The sequence below is a fragment of the Helobdella robusta genome (assembly GCF_000326865.2).
Source record: "Helobdella robusta unplaced genomic scaffold HELROscaffold_6, whole genome shotgun sequence".
In the NCBI taxonomy this organism is placed as follows: domain Eukaryota; kingdom Metazoa; phylum Annelida; class Clitellata; order Rhynchobdellida; family Glossiphoniidae; genus Helobdella; species Helobdella robusta.
The window spans coordinates 5,533,810-5,549,849 of record NW_008705330.1 but is presented as its reverse complement, the minus strand read 5'-3'; the positions used below and the strand labels follow the sequence as shown (position 1 = coordinate 5,549,849).

Sequence of the window (16,040 nt, the reverse complement as noted above, 5' to 3'; positions counted from 1 at the left end):
AGTCAAAGTGGTCTAAATCCGCCACTGTATATATCATACACATTATATAGTAGTTAAAAAAAAATTTTTTTAAATTGTTTGTTACTACTACTGCAAAATAGATACCGTAGCTAATAAAAAATTACTTCATGTTTATTGAAACAATCTTTCAATTTAGGCAAATCTTTGGGCATTAAGTCTTCCCCATTCTCGTGCCCACTAAAATTAGCGAGTCCCTGCATCTCTAATTTATCCAATATATCTTCATCTTCCTTCAAATTTTGGTTCAATTCTTGAGAAGACAGAAAAAATTTCGTGACATCGGTTGACGTCGAGTCGGTTATATGTCGGTATATTGTTGTAACATCGCCGCTTGCGGGCAACGGCTGAGTCGCTGTGGCTGTCGCTGCTGGTGGTTTGTTGTCAGCCATTTTGTTTTTGTAAATGATGTTTGTTGTTGTTGTTGTTGTTGTTGCTGGCGTTGTTGATGATGACGTCATTTTCAATGCTGGTGACTGTAATGCTTCCGGCGATAATCTTTTAACAGCCTGCAAAGTTGATTTATAAACTTCTCTAATGGAGTTTTTTAATAAATCAAAAATGATTGCATATCATAAACTGTATGGTAGTCATTAATGAATTGTCTCCCATGTAATTATTACGTCGTAACTCAAATTATAGCAAAAACATAGTAGTGGCTGTAGTAACAGTGGAGGAAACACTAAGGTTAATAGTAGCGACAGTAGCAGCAGTAGTAATTGCAGTTGAGTTAGTAGTAGTAGTAGTAGTAGTAGTAGTAGTAGTAGTAGTAGTAGTAGTAGTAGTAGTAGTAGTAGTAGTGGTAATAGTAGTAGTAGTAGTAGTAGTAGTAGTAGTAGTAGTAGTAGTAGTAGTAGTAGTAGCAGTTATATGGTTGCTTCTTATTAATTCTAAATAACTTTCACAATTACATCGTTTTTCGATTGTGGCTGATTGGTGGCGGGCAGCAGTGTGGCGGGGCGACACCTGGCGAGAAGTGTGACGTAAAGGATGACACACCTACAATCTGGTTCGTCAACATCAACATCTGTTTATGTTCATGTTGTTGTTGTCCATGTTGTTGTTATTGTTGTTGTTTTTGTCTATTTTGTTGTTGTTGTTGTTCATGTTGTTGCTATTGTTGTTGTTGTTATTGATGTTGTCCATGTTGTTGTTGTTTGTTGATGTTGTTGTTTATGTTGTTACGAATTATTGATAACATTAAAAATACCAAAAAAAAAATATCGGAGTATGAGAAAAAAAACTTAACTTGGAGATAACGAAAAACTACAAAACAAGTATTTATTCAAAACCGCTCGTTATCCAAGATATGGTTCGGCGCGTAAAAAAATATGCACAAATGAATGTACGAACTGGAATAATAAAAATCCTTGTAACAACAACAACAATAACAAAAATAATTATATTAACAGGCGTATGAAGTAATAATAATAACAGTAACAATAACAGCAATGATGATAATAATAACAACAATATTAACAATAATAATAGTAGATAATAATAATTATGATGATAGTAGTAGCAGTAGTAATAATAATAATAATAATAAAATGAGGATGAAAAAACCTTCAACTGCAATTAAAATTTTGAAGACTTAAAAAGTTCATCTTTTTTATTTACGATGAAAGCACCAAACAATAATGTTTATAAATATACAAGTAACGGGCGGTTTAACCTTTAACCTTTAACCTTAAATAAGAATTATAGCCCACAAAATAACGATAAAATTCAAAATATGGCGGGAACGAACCTGCTGGTGTCAATATTCTTGGAATGGAAAGCCGTTCGTGAGCCAGGCTGAATGCGTGCTCCAGATTCCACTTGCTACTTTTTTCCAGAAGTTTCGAATAATTGAACCAGTTAGGACTGATGATGATGACGAGATGGCGATAATGATGATGATGGTGATAATGATGGTGATAACGATGGTGATGATGATGATAATAATGATGATGATAATAATGATAATGATGGTGATGAGAACTGGTAATAGTGATATCATTGATAACTGTGACGACGATGCTGATGATGATATGATGGTTATGATGAGATTATCTGTAACGATGTCGGCGATGATGAAACTGTGATGAGAATTTTTCTAATAACGATAATGGCGTAAGTATAAAATGGTGATGAGAAAAGTTGATAACAAGTTGGCGACTTGGATGGTGATGACGGTGATAGTGATGATGATAATGATGAATAATGGTGATAATGATAACAATGACGATGATGATAGTGATAATGACGATGATGGCAATAATGATGGATGATGATGATGACCGCTAAAATGGCCACCACTCACTTGTATCTATGAATTAACGCGTTGAACGCTAGTCCGCTTCTCCAGCAAGACGAGAAATTTGTAACATCAACTTTCTTATACCTGTTCAGGTATGAGTTTGTATTTTTTTTGTATTTGTAGTTTGTAAAAGATGTTTGTATTGATACCTATAGGTATTTATTCAATGTTTTTGGTGTATTTCGTGTATTTTACTGGTAAAAAACTTTTTGCCATTTGATTATTGGTAGCGGAAATTTTCCAATATTTTTTGAGGTATGTACAATGCAATGAAGTTTGTATTGTAGTTAAGCATTATTGTATCTATTAACGCATATGAATTAAAGATTTTATTGATACATGTGCGTATTAACCCAGCCTTGTAGTTGGCAACAACTACATGCCGGTCCCAAGCCCGGATAAATGGAGAGGGGTGAGGAAAGAAATAGCAAACTACCTCACTATTATCAGTAGACAGATCCATAAAGTGGCCGAAAGTCGACTTCGACTAAATGGCTAATCATCATCATCATGCGTATTTATTACAAATATTTGTGATACTTTGTGTATTTTCCTTACAAATACAGTAATTTTTAAGTATTTGTACTAGAAACCAAAGTACTCGAAGAAGGATCAAAATTTATTCTTCTGTTGAATACAATCTTGTTTATTTAAATTGTCTTGGTACTATTGTATTTTGTTTGAAAATGTTTTAATGTTGTTTGTACAAAAATTGTTGTGTTTGTATGTTTGTTTATGCATGTATGTATGTATGTATGTATATGTGTGTGTGTAAGTATGTATGTGTGTGTGTATGTATGTGTGTGTGTATAATGTGTGTGTATGATGTGTGTGTATGTGCATGCATTGGTGTGTGTGTATTGATGTGTGTGTGTAATGATGTGTGTGTGAGAATGTGTGTGTGTGAGTGTGTGTGCATACGTGGTTCATGTTTTAAATTGCTTGGCGGCATTTGTTTTGTTCATTTCTTAACGATAACACCTAACTAGGTTTTTTCGTTTTTTTTTCTTTTTTTTCATTCTTTAGAGAATTTTCTAGATTGGATGAAAATTTATTTTAAAACCCACAAAAAAAAACAATTATTACTCAACTTCAATTGAATACAAAAATATATAAATAGATTAGGGATAAATAAGTGCTCCGCGCGAGTGAATGAATGGGCTAATGAGTGAATGAATGAACGAACGAACGAACGAATGAATGAATGAATGAACAAATGAATGCATGAACAAACGAACGAACGAATGAGTGAACGACCTACCCAAACGTTACATTCCTACTCCACTGCAACAAAGCAAGTTCGGGATGATCAAACAAGGAATACTCCTTCAGAGTGAAGGCACACGGACTTATCTGGCATGTTGGTTGCACATAAATAAAACCATTTAATTTGAAAATAAAAAAATTAATTAATCGGTTGAAATATTAAAAAATCATTTATTTGACATTATTTTTTTATTATTATAGATGTTATCATCCTGTTGTTAATTATGTGCGAACCAAGTTATGAACACACAAATTATGAACATGTAAAAGCTAGCAAAACTTGTGAAAAGATGCGTGTGAACAGTTTTCAAAAGCATTTAGTTTTGACCGTAGGGGCCGTTGTTACGATTTCAATACAACAGTAATGATAACAATGAAGTACACAACAATACAATAAATAAATAATAACAAGTAAATAAATACAATACAATACAAAAATACACAAAATTTCAATACAAAACATAATACATACAAATATTTTCATCAAATACAAAAAAACAGAAAGATAAAATATATCAAACTAACCAGGAACCTGTAGAGTAAAGACCACAATAACTCATGTAGGAACTCCTTCGGAGATGATTTATAATCACTGATTTGCAGTTTTATCTATTTTCAAATTGCAAAATTCTTTTGAATAACTTGTTATTTAAAGTTTAAAAACTTTTCACAATGTTTTGGTTTTGTTCATTTTAATAACTATTATTTGCGAAAGAATTAATTTCAAATATGTAAATGTTTGGTTTAATTCGTCAACTATCATTTAACAACATCCAATATTTAAATTTTACGAAACGAAAATGACTGTTGAAAATGTTGATAATTGCATAATTGCAATTATCAACATTTAACCCAATAAGCATTCATGTAACATTATCAACAATTATCCACAATTTCAGCTTTAAAAACTAATGATAAAAAAATTCTAAACTAAACTCAAAAATAAAAATAAATTTTTTTTATTTGTTCAAGAAATTTCTTTCAAACTTCAAACCAACACCAAAGCATTGCAAAGACAAAATAACAGTAAATAATCGCACAAAAAGTATTTACTCTTCAATAAAATGCTTGCATGCTCGCACTGCACATAGCAACTAACCTCATATCTGTCTGATAGTAAGGAAATTGTGCTTTCCACGGAATCTTCACTATTTGCGTTTCTCTTCAAAGTCTTCTGAATGTGTTTGTGAGTATGTAAGTACTGTTGTTGTTGCTGTTGTTGTTGTTTCTTGTTGTTGTTGTATGCTGTTTTGTATGTGTGTGCGTATTGTGGGAACGTGTGTATGTGTATTAGTAAGTGTGAACGTTTTTGCGTGTGTGTGTGGGTTTGACTGTGTGTTAGTGCTACTAGATGTTTGCAAATATGTTAATATTGTTGTAGGTATTATTCAACAATATGTGTTATAAGCATTTCTAAGCAAGGGTTATAAAAGATAACACGTAATCACATGGTTGCTTTTAAAAAAGCGCTAAAGTATAAGAAAAAAGCGAAGAGTGTTGTGATCTAATTTTAATGACTTTGTCGTTGTTGGTTCTAATGTCTTTTGCTGAAAAACATTCAAATAAATTTTCAGACAAATGTAATTTTTATTATTGAATGATTTCGCCAATTGTGTTTGCTGAAGTATTTTTATAAGTACTTTCAAATTCGTCTGTCTGGTATCTGCGATCCCATGCCTGCAAACATTTTCATTGCGGCGTTCGTTTGCTTCAAGTGCGTTCGTCTGGTAGGCTTTTCAGAGTCGTTCGCGTTGATTTATATTTTGTAATGATTATAATATAATTAATGAATAATTTTTAATTGAGGTATTTTTCTATTTTTTCACTTGTATGTTTTGATGGCGTTTACATACGTAACGAACTAAAAAATTAATTTTTTAAACCAGGGAAAATAAATTAGATTAGTAGAAAATATGTACTTAATAATTACATAGGATGTAGTTGAAAAATTCATGGTTTGTACTTAAAGTACCGAGGGGTTACTTACGCTATGGAAAATAAGAATTTTTATGTATAAAATAATTAATTCTCTTGTGATTTCAACAAATGTCTGGCGTCTTGTATTATTTTCTTTTTCTATTTTACTTCAATTATCTTCTCAATGAAAAAATTTTGTTTCTGTCAATCACTTGTTGTTTAGTTTGCTTGTGCGATTGCTTGCTTGTTTAGATCGTTCGAGGATTGTTTGAATGTTCGAAGTTCAATTTATTCGGTGATATGTTTCTTTGTTTTCATTTGTAGGTTTGTTTTTTTGATTTTTTTTTCATCTTTTAATCATTTATGTTTAAAATTTCAAAACCGAAAAAAGTATTTATCTATCCATTAATTTACATATGCATTCAACCATACATATAATCATCATCCATCCATTCATGCATTCATTCATTCATACATTCAATCTATTATCCATCCATCCATCCATTCGTCCGTCCGTCCGTCCATCTATCCATCCATCCATTTATCCATCTATCTATCCATCCATCCCTGCAAATCATCTCAGAGAAGTTATAAAACTAGTGAACACTCGTTAAACACGTTTGCACTCATAAAAGGGAGCCCGAACAAAAACACAAAACAGATAAAAAACACACACACACGCACTCACATACACACATACGCACGCACACACACACGCGCACACACACGCACGCATTCTATTTTGAAACTTATTCATGTTGTTATTTTTGCTAATATTGTATTTTCTAACATCACCATCAATATATAAATGCTCCTTAACTTTTTTTCAGACAGAATCAAAATGATAATTTGTATTAAAATCATCCAAGCAAATCTCATCATCTTACTTAAACTTTTTTCAAACAAACACAGAGCGTACGTAAAAACTACCTACCATGCTCACACAGTTTATGCGTTAGGCAGAGATCTTTTTGCTTTCGAACTAGACCCCTGCAAAGCAGAACTAGGCAGAAGCTTTTAACCATTACACTATCACCATTACATTTATCATTAGTGTTTTTTATACAATTATCATTATCACATTATTTTTATTTCAATTTCGTCGTCGTCATCTTCGCTATATTATAGTTACTTGATGTTTCGCAGTTGTTGATTAGTACTTTTTATAAATTATTTCCACTGATTCCTGCTAATTTGGATGTTTTTGATGGTTGTAGGTCGTGTATGTGTATTACGTTTCGCCAGATGCGATCATATCATGTTTTTTTTTTCTTGACGGCAGAAGTTCGAAACAACTTTTGCCTCTATCAATTTTTATTAATTACAATTTTCTAATCTTGAACGCTTTATTTGAAAACGGAATTTGAGATTTTAACTAAAGAATAATTAAATTCGTAACAGTAATTTTTTTAGAATCTAGGCTTTTCACGATAACTTTTACGTTTGTTTTTATCATCTGTCAAGTTCATTTCTTTGTTTTACAACCGTTAAACGTTCATCTTCTCTGCTCTTAATTTTGAGTGAAAATACGTAAAACTTACCAAATGAATAAAAAGGTTAAAGGCAATTAATTGGATGAATATATCAATTATCATTACTATGAGTAGTTAATTAATTAATAACTAAATTGATTGATAAAATTGATTGATTGCGATTACTGAAAAAATAAAACGTCGAAATTGCAAGAAAAGTCGGCTTAGGTATTTAAAGGTAGTTAGTTACGTGAATGAATGCATTCGACTTATCTAATCTTATAAGTTCTGTTCTAACTCTTTATTGTGTTCTGCGCATACCCGAGTAATTTGCTTGTTTGTTTGTGTGTTTATGTGTGCGTGTCTATATGTGTATGTATGTGAATTAGTGTGGGTGAATATAACAGAGTGTGTTCATGTGTGTGTGTACAAGTGGGTACATGCGTGTGCCTGCGTGTTTCTAAATTTGCTCACGTGTGTATGTATGTGTGTGTGTATGTGTGTGTGTGTGTGTGTGTGTGTGTGTGTGTGTGTGTGTGTGTGTGTGTGTGTGTGTGTGTGTGTGGTATAGTATAGGTATATATAGCAAAAATGTTTTTCTATATTTGTTAAACGTATCAACAAACAGAGGTATGCAAGCATAAGTTTAGATAAAGTTATCAATTTCTTTATTTGAAGCCGATAAATTGTTTTTATTTTAAATTCTTATCACTTTTATCCTTAAAATGAAACAAACAGGCGCTTGAGAAAAAAGAAATTTAATCGCGTGATTAAATGTAATGTGATGTGATGAAATGTGATGTGATGCAGTATGGTGATGTGTGGTTTGTTGCGGTGTGGTATGGTTTAGAGTAGTGTGGTTTAGTGTATTTTGTTGCAGTTTGGTATGGTTTAGTGTGGTATGGTTTGGTGTGACGTAATATGTCGTAATTTTATTTAATTTTTTTAATATAATACGGTGTGTTTCCATTTAGTTATATCAATTCTCTTTCTAATAAATTCTCAGATGAAAGCCACAAATACGATACGTACAACTGACAGCTTTGAAGAAAACGCTCGTTGATAAATAAATGTAGCAGCAGAAGTACACAAAATTTGAAAATAAAAACACAGTTCATTATAATGGTGAACATTAATATAAATAAAAAATATTTCACGTTTCGTAAAAATGGCATGGAGTTAACATTCTCAATAGCACCAAACAAGAGTTTCGTAACAATTTCAAGTATTTGTTTTGGTGTTACAGAAAATGTCTCAAGATTAACCTTGTTTTTTTTAGTTCATTATATTTGTTGTTTTTTAATTTTTGCGAGTTTTTGCATTTTTTTACGTTAAAAAAGCAAAAAATAATATTTATGATGAAAAATTTTATACGAGAATCATTATTGAAGTATAATGATTTAGTATTAGACTGGGTACGTATAAAAACTAATGATTCATTTTGTCTGCATGTTAACAAATTTAAATAACTCATTATATATATATATATATATATATATATCACAGTGTGCACATTATTATTATTGTACATTTTGAATCAGTTGTATTTTTATTTAATAATTTTTTCATATTTTTTTCATTTTTCATATTATTTACCGCGTAAGTAAAAAAAACAATAAATTTAATTGAAATAATGTTTCGAAAATATAAAACTTAAAAAGCAAACTAACGATATCTGTACCGGATAACTTCGACACCAAACAATCCAACGCGCGAACATCTCGTAACATACTGTACATATTTGGCGTGATGTTCACCATGTTCACGTTGTTCATCCTGTTCATGTTGTTCTTGTTCTTAGCTGAGGTGTCCTCCAGGAGGTCGACCAGCCAGCGTGTGAACACTCGTTCTTCGGTGCCCGGTGGAGTTTCGCCATCTTGAATCAACAATTTGGCCATTCAGTGAGTTAATTATTTACATTTATTGTTTCCTATTTTAGTGGAACCTTATTTGACAGGAATCCATTTAAATTACACAAATAATCTTCATCAGCTGAATAAAAAAAGTATTAAAGAATTTTTTAAGTTATTTTGTTTTGTGTTTCGTTAATGTGTTATATTGTTTTGGAAACTATTGAAACACTCAGTTTGGTTTCATTAGTTACAATATTTACATTTAAAAAACTTATACGAAGTATCAAGATGCTTATGCGTTATACACTCACAATTTTTATGCGTTCGAGTTGTAGCACTTTTTATAAGCACGACATACCTAATTGTCCTAACCTTGAATTTGTTTCAATTGAAATTCATTCATTTGGTTTTTCATCAAATTGTTCGATGTGGTTTGAGAAAATAATTAATGATGTTGTATTCGTTTCCACCATCATATCAGTAATCCCCATGTTGTGATTAGCTTTTCCAGGTCTGACATATTTCTAAACTACCTTTTTGTTATCATCGTCATCATCACATCTACCATCATCATTAGCAATAACGAAATCATCGTTACCATCATCATCATTATCTTCTTCAACATCAACAACCTCATCAGAATAAACACCAACATCTTCATCAACATTTTCGTCAAAATTATCATCAACATCATCATCCTTATCATCAACATCATCATCTTCAACATCAACAACATCATCTTCAACATCAACATCATCACTTTCAACATCAACATCATCAACAACAACATAATCAACCTCTTCAACCTCAACAAACAATATAGGTTTCAAGTGTTACATATGTTCTTCATTATATCCCACTTTATTTCCTACCATTAATTTGATAGGAGCCAGCAAATGATTGGATCTGAGTTTTTTTTTCTTGGCAATATAACTCTAATTCGAACGAAAGAAGAATAAAAAATGCAAATATCGAGAAGTGTTTATTTGCCAATAAGTGCCAAATACAATCAAGTTATTAGATTTATTTATCATAAACCGACCCACAAACACACACACACAACACCACACACACAAACACACGATCATTTCACACACAAACACTGTACAACACTAACATAAGACATATACGTGCATATACCACACATATAACACATACGACATGCATAAAACACATACATATGACATTCCAATTTATGATGATATTTAATTAACATCGTGACAAATCGCGACAGAAAGTGCTTTTAATTCCATTTCCATTAATACTTCATCATCACACGGCAAGTTTATGACACAAAATCGTTCAAAATAATTGCAAGACGAGAAATTATTCCCGGTATAAAGGAAGAAACACAATTCTATGAACAAACAAAACAAAACAAACGAACGAACAAACGAAAGAACGACGAACCAAACAAACAGACGGAAATCTAGTAACGAGAAACAAAACAAAAAAACAGCAACAGTGTGGAGAAGGGAAAATAAGTTACATCTCCCTCATATATCATATCGTGTTTGTTTACATTACACACTTCACCAAATTTCCGAACAACAATGCGCTGAAAATTTCATCCACGCTTCTGGAAGAGCGATACAGTTCAGTCATTAAACGCTGCACTCAACTAGAAAACCAGTTTCGTATAAATAAGTAGTGGATTGTTCGATAGACGATTTAAAATTATGAAAAATATGAGTTAATAATTAAATATGATAGAATGAATGAAAAAATGAAACGCTTCGGAAATAATTTTGTGACATTCTTAAGATTGGGAAATATGCTACGAGAGTGTATAATTAATAATTATAATTAATAATAATAATCATCAAAATTATGAGAATATAAATATAGGGATAAATATTTTGATATAATTAACTAAAAAAATGAAATGATTTGAAATGATTTTGTGATCTTAAGATGAAAATCGCGCGACCAACTTAGAATGTAACAGAAGATAAACGTGCCAATGATGTTTTGTCAGCCGATCACAACGTTGGTTATAATCTTAGCGAAAAGGGATGCTGTTGTATTTGATGTTGTTTAATCTTTCCGAAAACTGCTGTTGCTGTATGCGATGTTGTTGTTCATGCTGTTGTTGTTTATGTTTTATGTTTTTGTTTATACTATTGTCTATGTGGTTATTCCATGATGATGTTGTTGTTGTATATTTTGCTCTTTTTGGTTATGTCTATGCCGCTTTTGTTAGATTGTTGTTTATGTTTGTGTAATTTTTGTTGTTGTTTATGTTTTTTGGCTGTTTTTATTTTTCTTAAATATGTTTGTAATTTTGTCGTAGTTTAGTTTAGTTTTTTTTACGTCACTGATGTTGAAGATTTTTTTGGCTTTTAGCTTTTTAAGAGTACAACTTTCGATTATTACTATTTAATTATTATTTCTTATTTAATTAATACTTTAATTTTTAATTTTTTTTAGTTTTTTATCAAAATAGTTTTAAAAAAATAAAAAAAAATCGTAAACTCACCCATGTCTTGTTTGGCTGAGAAATCCATTTCATTTGCTCGATGAACAATCCTTCAAGTATTCAAACAATTTATACATATATAAATTAAAATATTAATTAAAAAATTACTCTATTGTAAATTTATGACATGATAAAAATGTAAACGATAAAGAATTGATATTATTAGATAAAAAATTTGTTAAAATTATGTAAAAATAATAAATTAATTTTCATCTCTTCAAAAAACTAAACTTCAACCAATCAATCAATTAATCGGTCAATCGGTCGGTCGGTCGGTCGGTCAACGAACCAACGAACGAACGAACGAACCAACCAACCAACCAACCAAACAACCAACCAATCAATCAGTCAATCAAGCAATCAATTTGTCAATCAGTCAGTGAGTAACCAAACAATCAACCAATCAATCAATAAACTGAACAATTCAACAAACTAACCAATAACGAACCAATTAGAAAAAAAAACAAACAGATTAACCAAAACCAATAAATATTAATTAAAAACCACAACTAGTCTCATTAAAAATTGAAATAAATTTATCCGCATTTAATTTATTTATGCCATTTCATCCAAACTGAAAGGCAATGACACCAAAAATCTAATTGGGAAAACAACTACAATCAACCAATAAATAATAACATCGTTATTAACTAACTAGTTAAAAAATTAATTTAATTTATAATTTTTTAAATAAAAATCTCATTCATAACTCCCAATTTTTTAGCTCTCTACCAACGAAAATAAACTCAATCCAAAGAAAGACTGAAGGCGCATTATATGTAACAATCCTGTTCGCCTTAAGTGCATTGCGTGTTGCGTGAGCGAGTAGTAGATGGATTAACATTTGTATGAAGATAAACCTTACAAACAAACAATAACATACTTACACACACACATCCACACATAAACACACACACACAACACACACACATTCACACAAACACACACAGATACACACGCACGCACGCACGCACGTGAGCACATTTAGAAAAATTATATCATTTTTGGTTATATAAAAAATATTTACATTATTTTAAAGGATAAAAATTTGTATTTGCACTGTTAATTCGATGTTAATGATCACCAAACACGCCGCGATCCATCGCTAGCTGAACATTGTATGTACATATAAGCTCAGACAGGTAGGTTCGTCCTAATGGCATGATAAGATACATGGCAACAAACACAACATAGATTGATGTAATGTAATTATTCATTCATTCATTCATCCATTCATTCCAACAAATTATTTTCTTCTGGATGAGATCATATTTATCTATTTCTTTGAGAGAGAGAGAGAGAAGGAGAAAAAAACAACGAACCAGCAAGACTACTTACAAATATTACAATATATGTTTAGATATATTGAGATGCATGGCCTAACCAATATGCAACACATTCGTAACTTCATCCAAAGCATTCTTAGGTCTCTGTTTAAAATACTTCAGCATATCTTTTTTGTTCTGTCTGTGTTTACATTCCCAGCGGTTTGCATTATTAAGATGTTCAGTAAAAATTAGGACAGTTTTTTGTGAAATTAGCTGTTAGAATGCTGTATTTAAATGAAAATGAAAACATTCAATCAAATAGTTTATTGTTAAAAATCAAGAAAAAAGACCAAAGCATCTATTTAACTTACTTTATTAAATTATTTAATTTTCCATCAATAATCAAATGATTGCTTAAGTATTCCATAGCGTTCATTTGATTCCGGCTATGTCGATAACTCAAAAAAATTTTTTCTCATCAAGGTTTAATCATATCTTTCAAAAAGATGTGTATATTTTTAAAAGTCTTGTGTGTGTGTGTGTTTGTGTGTGTGTGTGTGCGTGGTATTTTCAATTTTGCCATATAATGGATATAATGTACAGTATATTTGTATAGGCTGCTTGAATTCAAATATGCTAAAGTTAAGTATGTCGATATAGTGAATGTATTACATTACATGTTCTGGAAAAATGTGTTCAAGTTAAAGTGAGAAAATAATAATTAAGAAACAACCAGCGCGTTGCTAGCGTTGAGTTTTGTGCGTGTTTGTTTGTGTTAGTGTGTTTGTTTGTTTGTGTGTGTTTGTATGTGTTTGTGTGTTTGCTTGTGTGTGTGTGTTTAATATTAATTTTATTTACAAAATGCATTCGCTGCACATGCTAATTATCATTACATTACTACTAGCGTTGAAGTTATTATAAAAATTCTTTGTAGTTTCACTATTGTTAAGCAATAAAATGTTCATACAGACGTTAATGTTAATTGTTCTCACATTATTTTTCGTCTCGCTAAGAATGATGAGACTAAAAGATAAACTATGTAAGAAAAATTTTCTAAAAGAAATCTATCTAGCTGGCGTTTTGATACATGGAGTACCACTGGTATGGTATTGTGTCTTCGGTTCTGAAAATTATTTTTAGTTATTTTTGTTATCTTTCTATCATACCATATAATGAACGTTTGATTGGATGCAAAAATCGTTGTGCAAATCAATCTAAGTTCGTTGTGTTACTTTATTCATTCATTCGTTCGTTTTTTCATTCATTTATTCATGCATTTAATTCAATCGTTCGTTCGTTCGTCCATTTATGCATTCGTTCATTCGTACGTTCTTTCGCTTCATCGTTCGTTAATTCATTCAATCAATTAAAATTGTATGTATACATCAAATATTATTATCCAAAGAAAGGATCATAACCTTGGAGATGATTTTTAAAATCGATTCAAGTTACTTAAAATAGATTAGTAGAGAACTATTATTCTTGTTATCTTTTTTTTGAAAACCTCACCAAATCTTTTTATCCATTATATATTTTTTATTTTTTATACATTTCATCTTAAACATTTTTCAATTTCACCAATTTATTTCATCATCATTCTGAAATCATTGCGGCAAGTATTTATCAAAAATTAAATTATTAAAAAAGAGGTGCTAAAGAATTAAAAAAGTTTTCAATTCAATATGACGTTTTAACTACGCCTGTTGATGTTTGTTTTTGTTTTTTGAATTCTTGTTTGCTGATGAAATTTTATTTAGAATTTTGTAACTATTTTCAGGAAAAAAGATTTTTGCTAAAAAACCGTTAATAATTTTATTTTTAAATTAAATGATTTTATAAATGACATCACGAAGTAACATGGCTACATATCTCGAACCTCTCTGACCAGTTCTGTTGAATTGAATTGAAGATATCAAAGTGAGATTTTGAACGTTTGTACCTATCTATATGAAACAATTTGTATGAAATATTTTCACGTTTCTTAATTATTTCAAAAAATATTTCGGAGTAGTTGCTTAAAATCGCACTGAAATGCCTAAGTACATTATAAACGGCGCAGTAACTTGTGAACCATAAACTTAACGACTGGTATAAAAGTTTTATCACTATCGATACCAATCACATGAGTGCCATGTTGAACATAATTAAAAAATCTACTTAAAGACTAAAGTTAGGTTTAATTCATCGGGTCTATCGTGAAAATTAGTTATTTCAATCCAACAAAACTTCATTGTGAACATTTTATTTCACTTAATGGCGATGGTAAGACTCAAGCCAATTTTTAAAAATGCTTTTATAAAAATATAAGTCACATAGTTTAACTTTGTAGACCCCATAGAACTAGTATGTAGGTTTGAACATCGGTTTGGTTTTTAGCTAAATATTAGCCAAATATGCCTTTCTATGAATAAAACAAAATGGAAAAAATTTTTATAAACATCTCCATTTTATCCATATATCCATCCAACTAACTTTTCCACCACTTGAACGTCAGTCTATTTTTTCCATTTTATCTGTTCATTTATTTTCCCATCACTCAACACGAGATGTTTCCATAATTCATCCATCAACAGTTTTTCGGATGATGAACGGGAATCAGTGATCGGTTTCGCATCCGAATCATCAACAGGATTACAATTAAATGGGTATAAACAATTTTTAAAAATAAATTCTAAAATGTAATAATATTTTATAAAAAAAAACCACAAGACATCTTTTCATTCAATGTTCATACAAATCTGAAAAATATTGGGTATACAAAACAATTAAGCGAAAATATCCAAATATTTTTTGTATTTACTTTTAAAAGTTTCCAACGATGCTTAGGCGAACAAATGAACTTGAGTTGGCCCATTAATATCAAATACTGCGAACAATTCCTGGTCTGTTAACACCATTATCAAATTGCATTTTTAAAATACTAAAATTATACTTTTGATATGATTATAAATATAGTTTTTTTTAGAAAACTGCACAAACTTTTTCCTGCACAAACTTCCTTTTCCTTTAAATTGAAAAAAAGCCTGAAAAATTTTATTTCAAAATCGTTTAGCGTTACAAGTTCTTTAACTTTGAAGCAGTAGTAAAGCAGTTCATTAGTTTTACTTGATTAGTAAAGAACGTATTCGATCACGAGGTCTTCGCCTATCACACACAATGTAAGTGGTGCCTTGTTTCACGTGTAACTATCAATACTTGCAATGTACGTTTGTCTAAATCATTTTATTTATTTCAAATACTTGACAATGAGATGAAAACAAATCATAATTTCATGCGAACAATAATACAAATTCCTCAAAACAATCGTCAGACATCCATTAAAAATTAATAATTTACAAACAAGATAAAAACGTTTAATAAATATATTCATCATTGCGTTGACGTTAAGGGGCTGGTTACTTTCATTTCTTAAACCAGACTAAAATAATCAACCTCAATTATTACTTTATTCATAATGATCATCCC

General features: G+C 30.6%; 2 protein-coding genes across 2 annotated transcripts; both read right to left on the bottom strand.

Annotated features, from left to right (window-relative positions):
* Nucleotides 1-908: 908 nt before the first annotated feature.
* Nucleotides 909-6,528, bottom strand: HELRODRAFT_164546 (hypothetical protein; the record flags this gene model as incomplete). The annotated part of the gene is made up of 8 exons (XM_009029456.1): nucleotides 909-1,045; nucleotides 1,769-1,884; nucleotides 2,324-2,404; nucleotides 3,582-3,673; nucleotides 4,112-4,195; nucleotides 4,686-4,760; nucleotides 5,227-5,318; nucleotides 6,438-6,528. The coding sequence occupies 8 exons, from the start codon at nucleotides 6,526-6,528 to the stop codon at nucleotides 909-911; spliced, it is 768 nt and encodes a 255-aa protein (XP_009027704.1).
* Nucleotides 6,529-6,656: 128 nt separating this feature from the next.
* On the bottom strand, nucleotides 6,657-8,873 carry HELRODRAFT_164545 (hypothetical protein; the record flags this gene model as incomplete). The annotated part of the gene is made up of 3 exons (XM_009029455.1): nucleotides 6,657-6,689; nucleotides 8,133-8,240; nucleotides 8,646-8,873. 3 exons carry the CDS (start codon nucleotides 8,871-8,873, stop codon nucleotides 6,657-6,659), a joined length of 369 nt encoding a protein of 122 aa, XP_009027703.1.
* Between the last annotated feature and the right edge of the window lie 7,167 nt (nucleotides 8,874-16,040).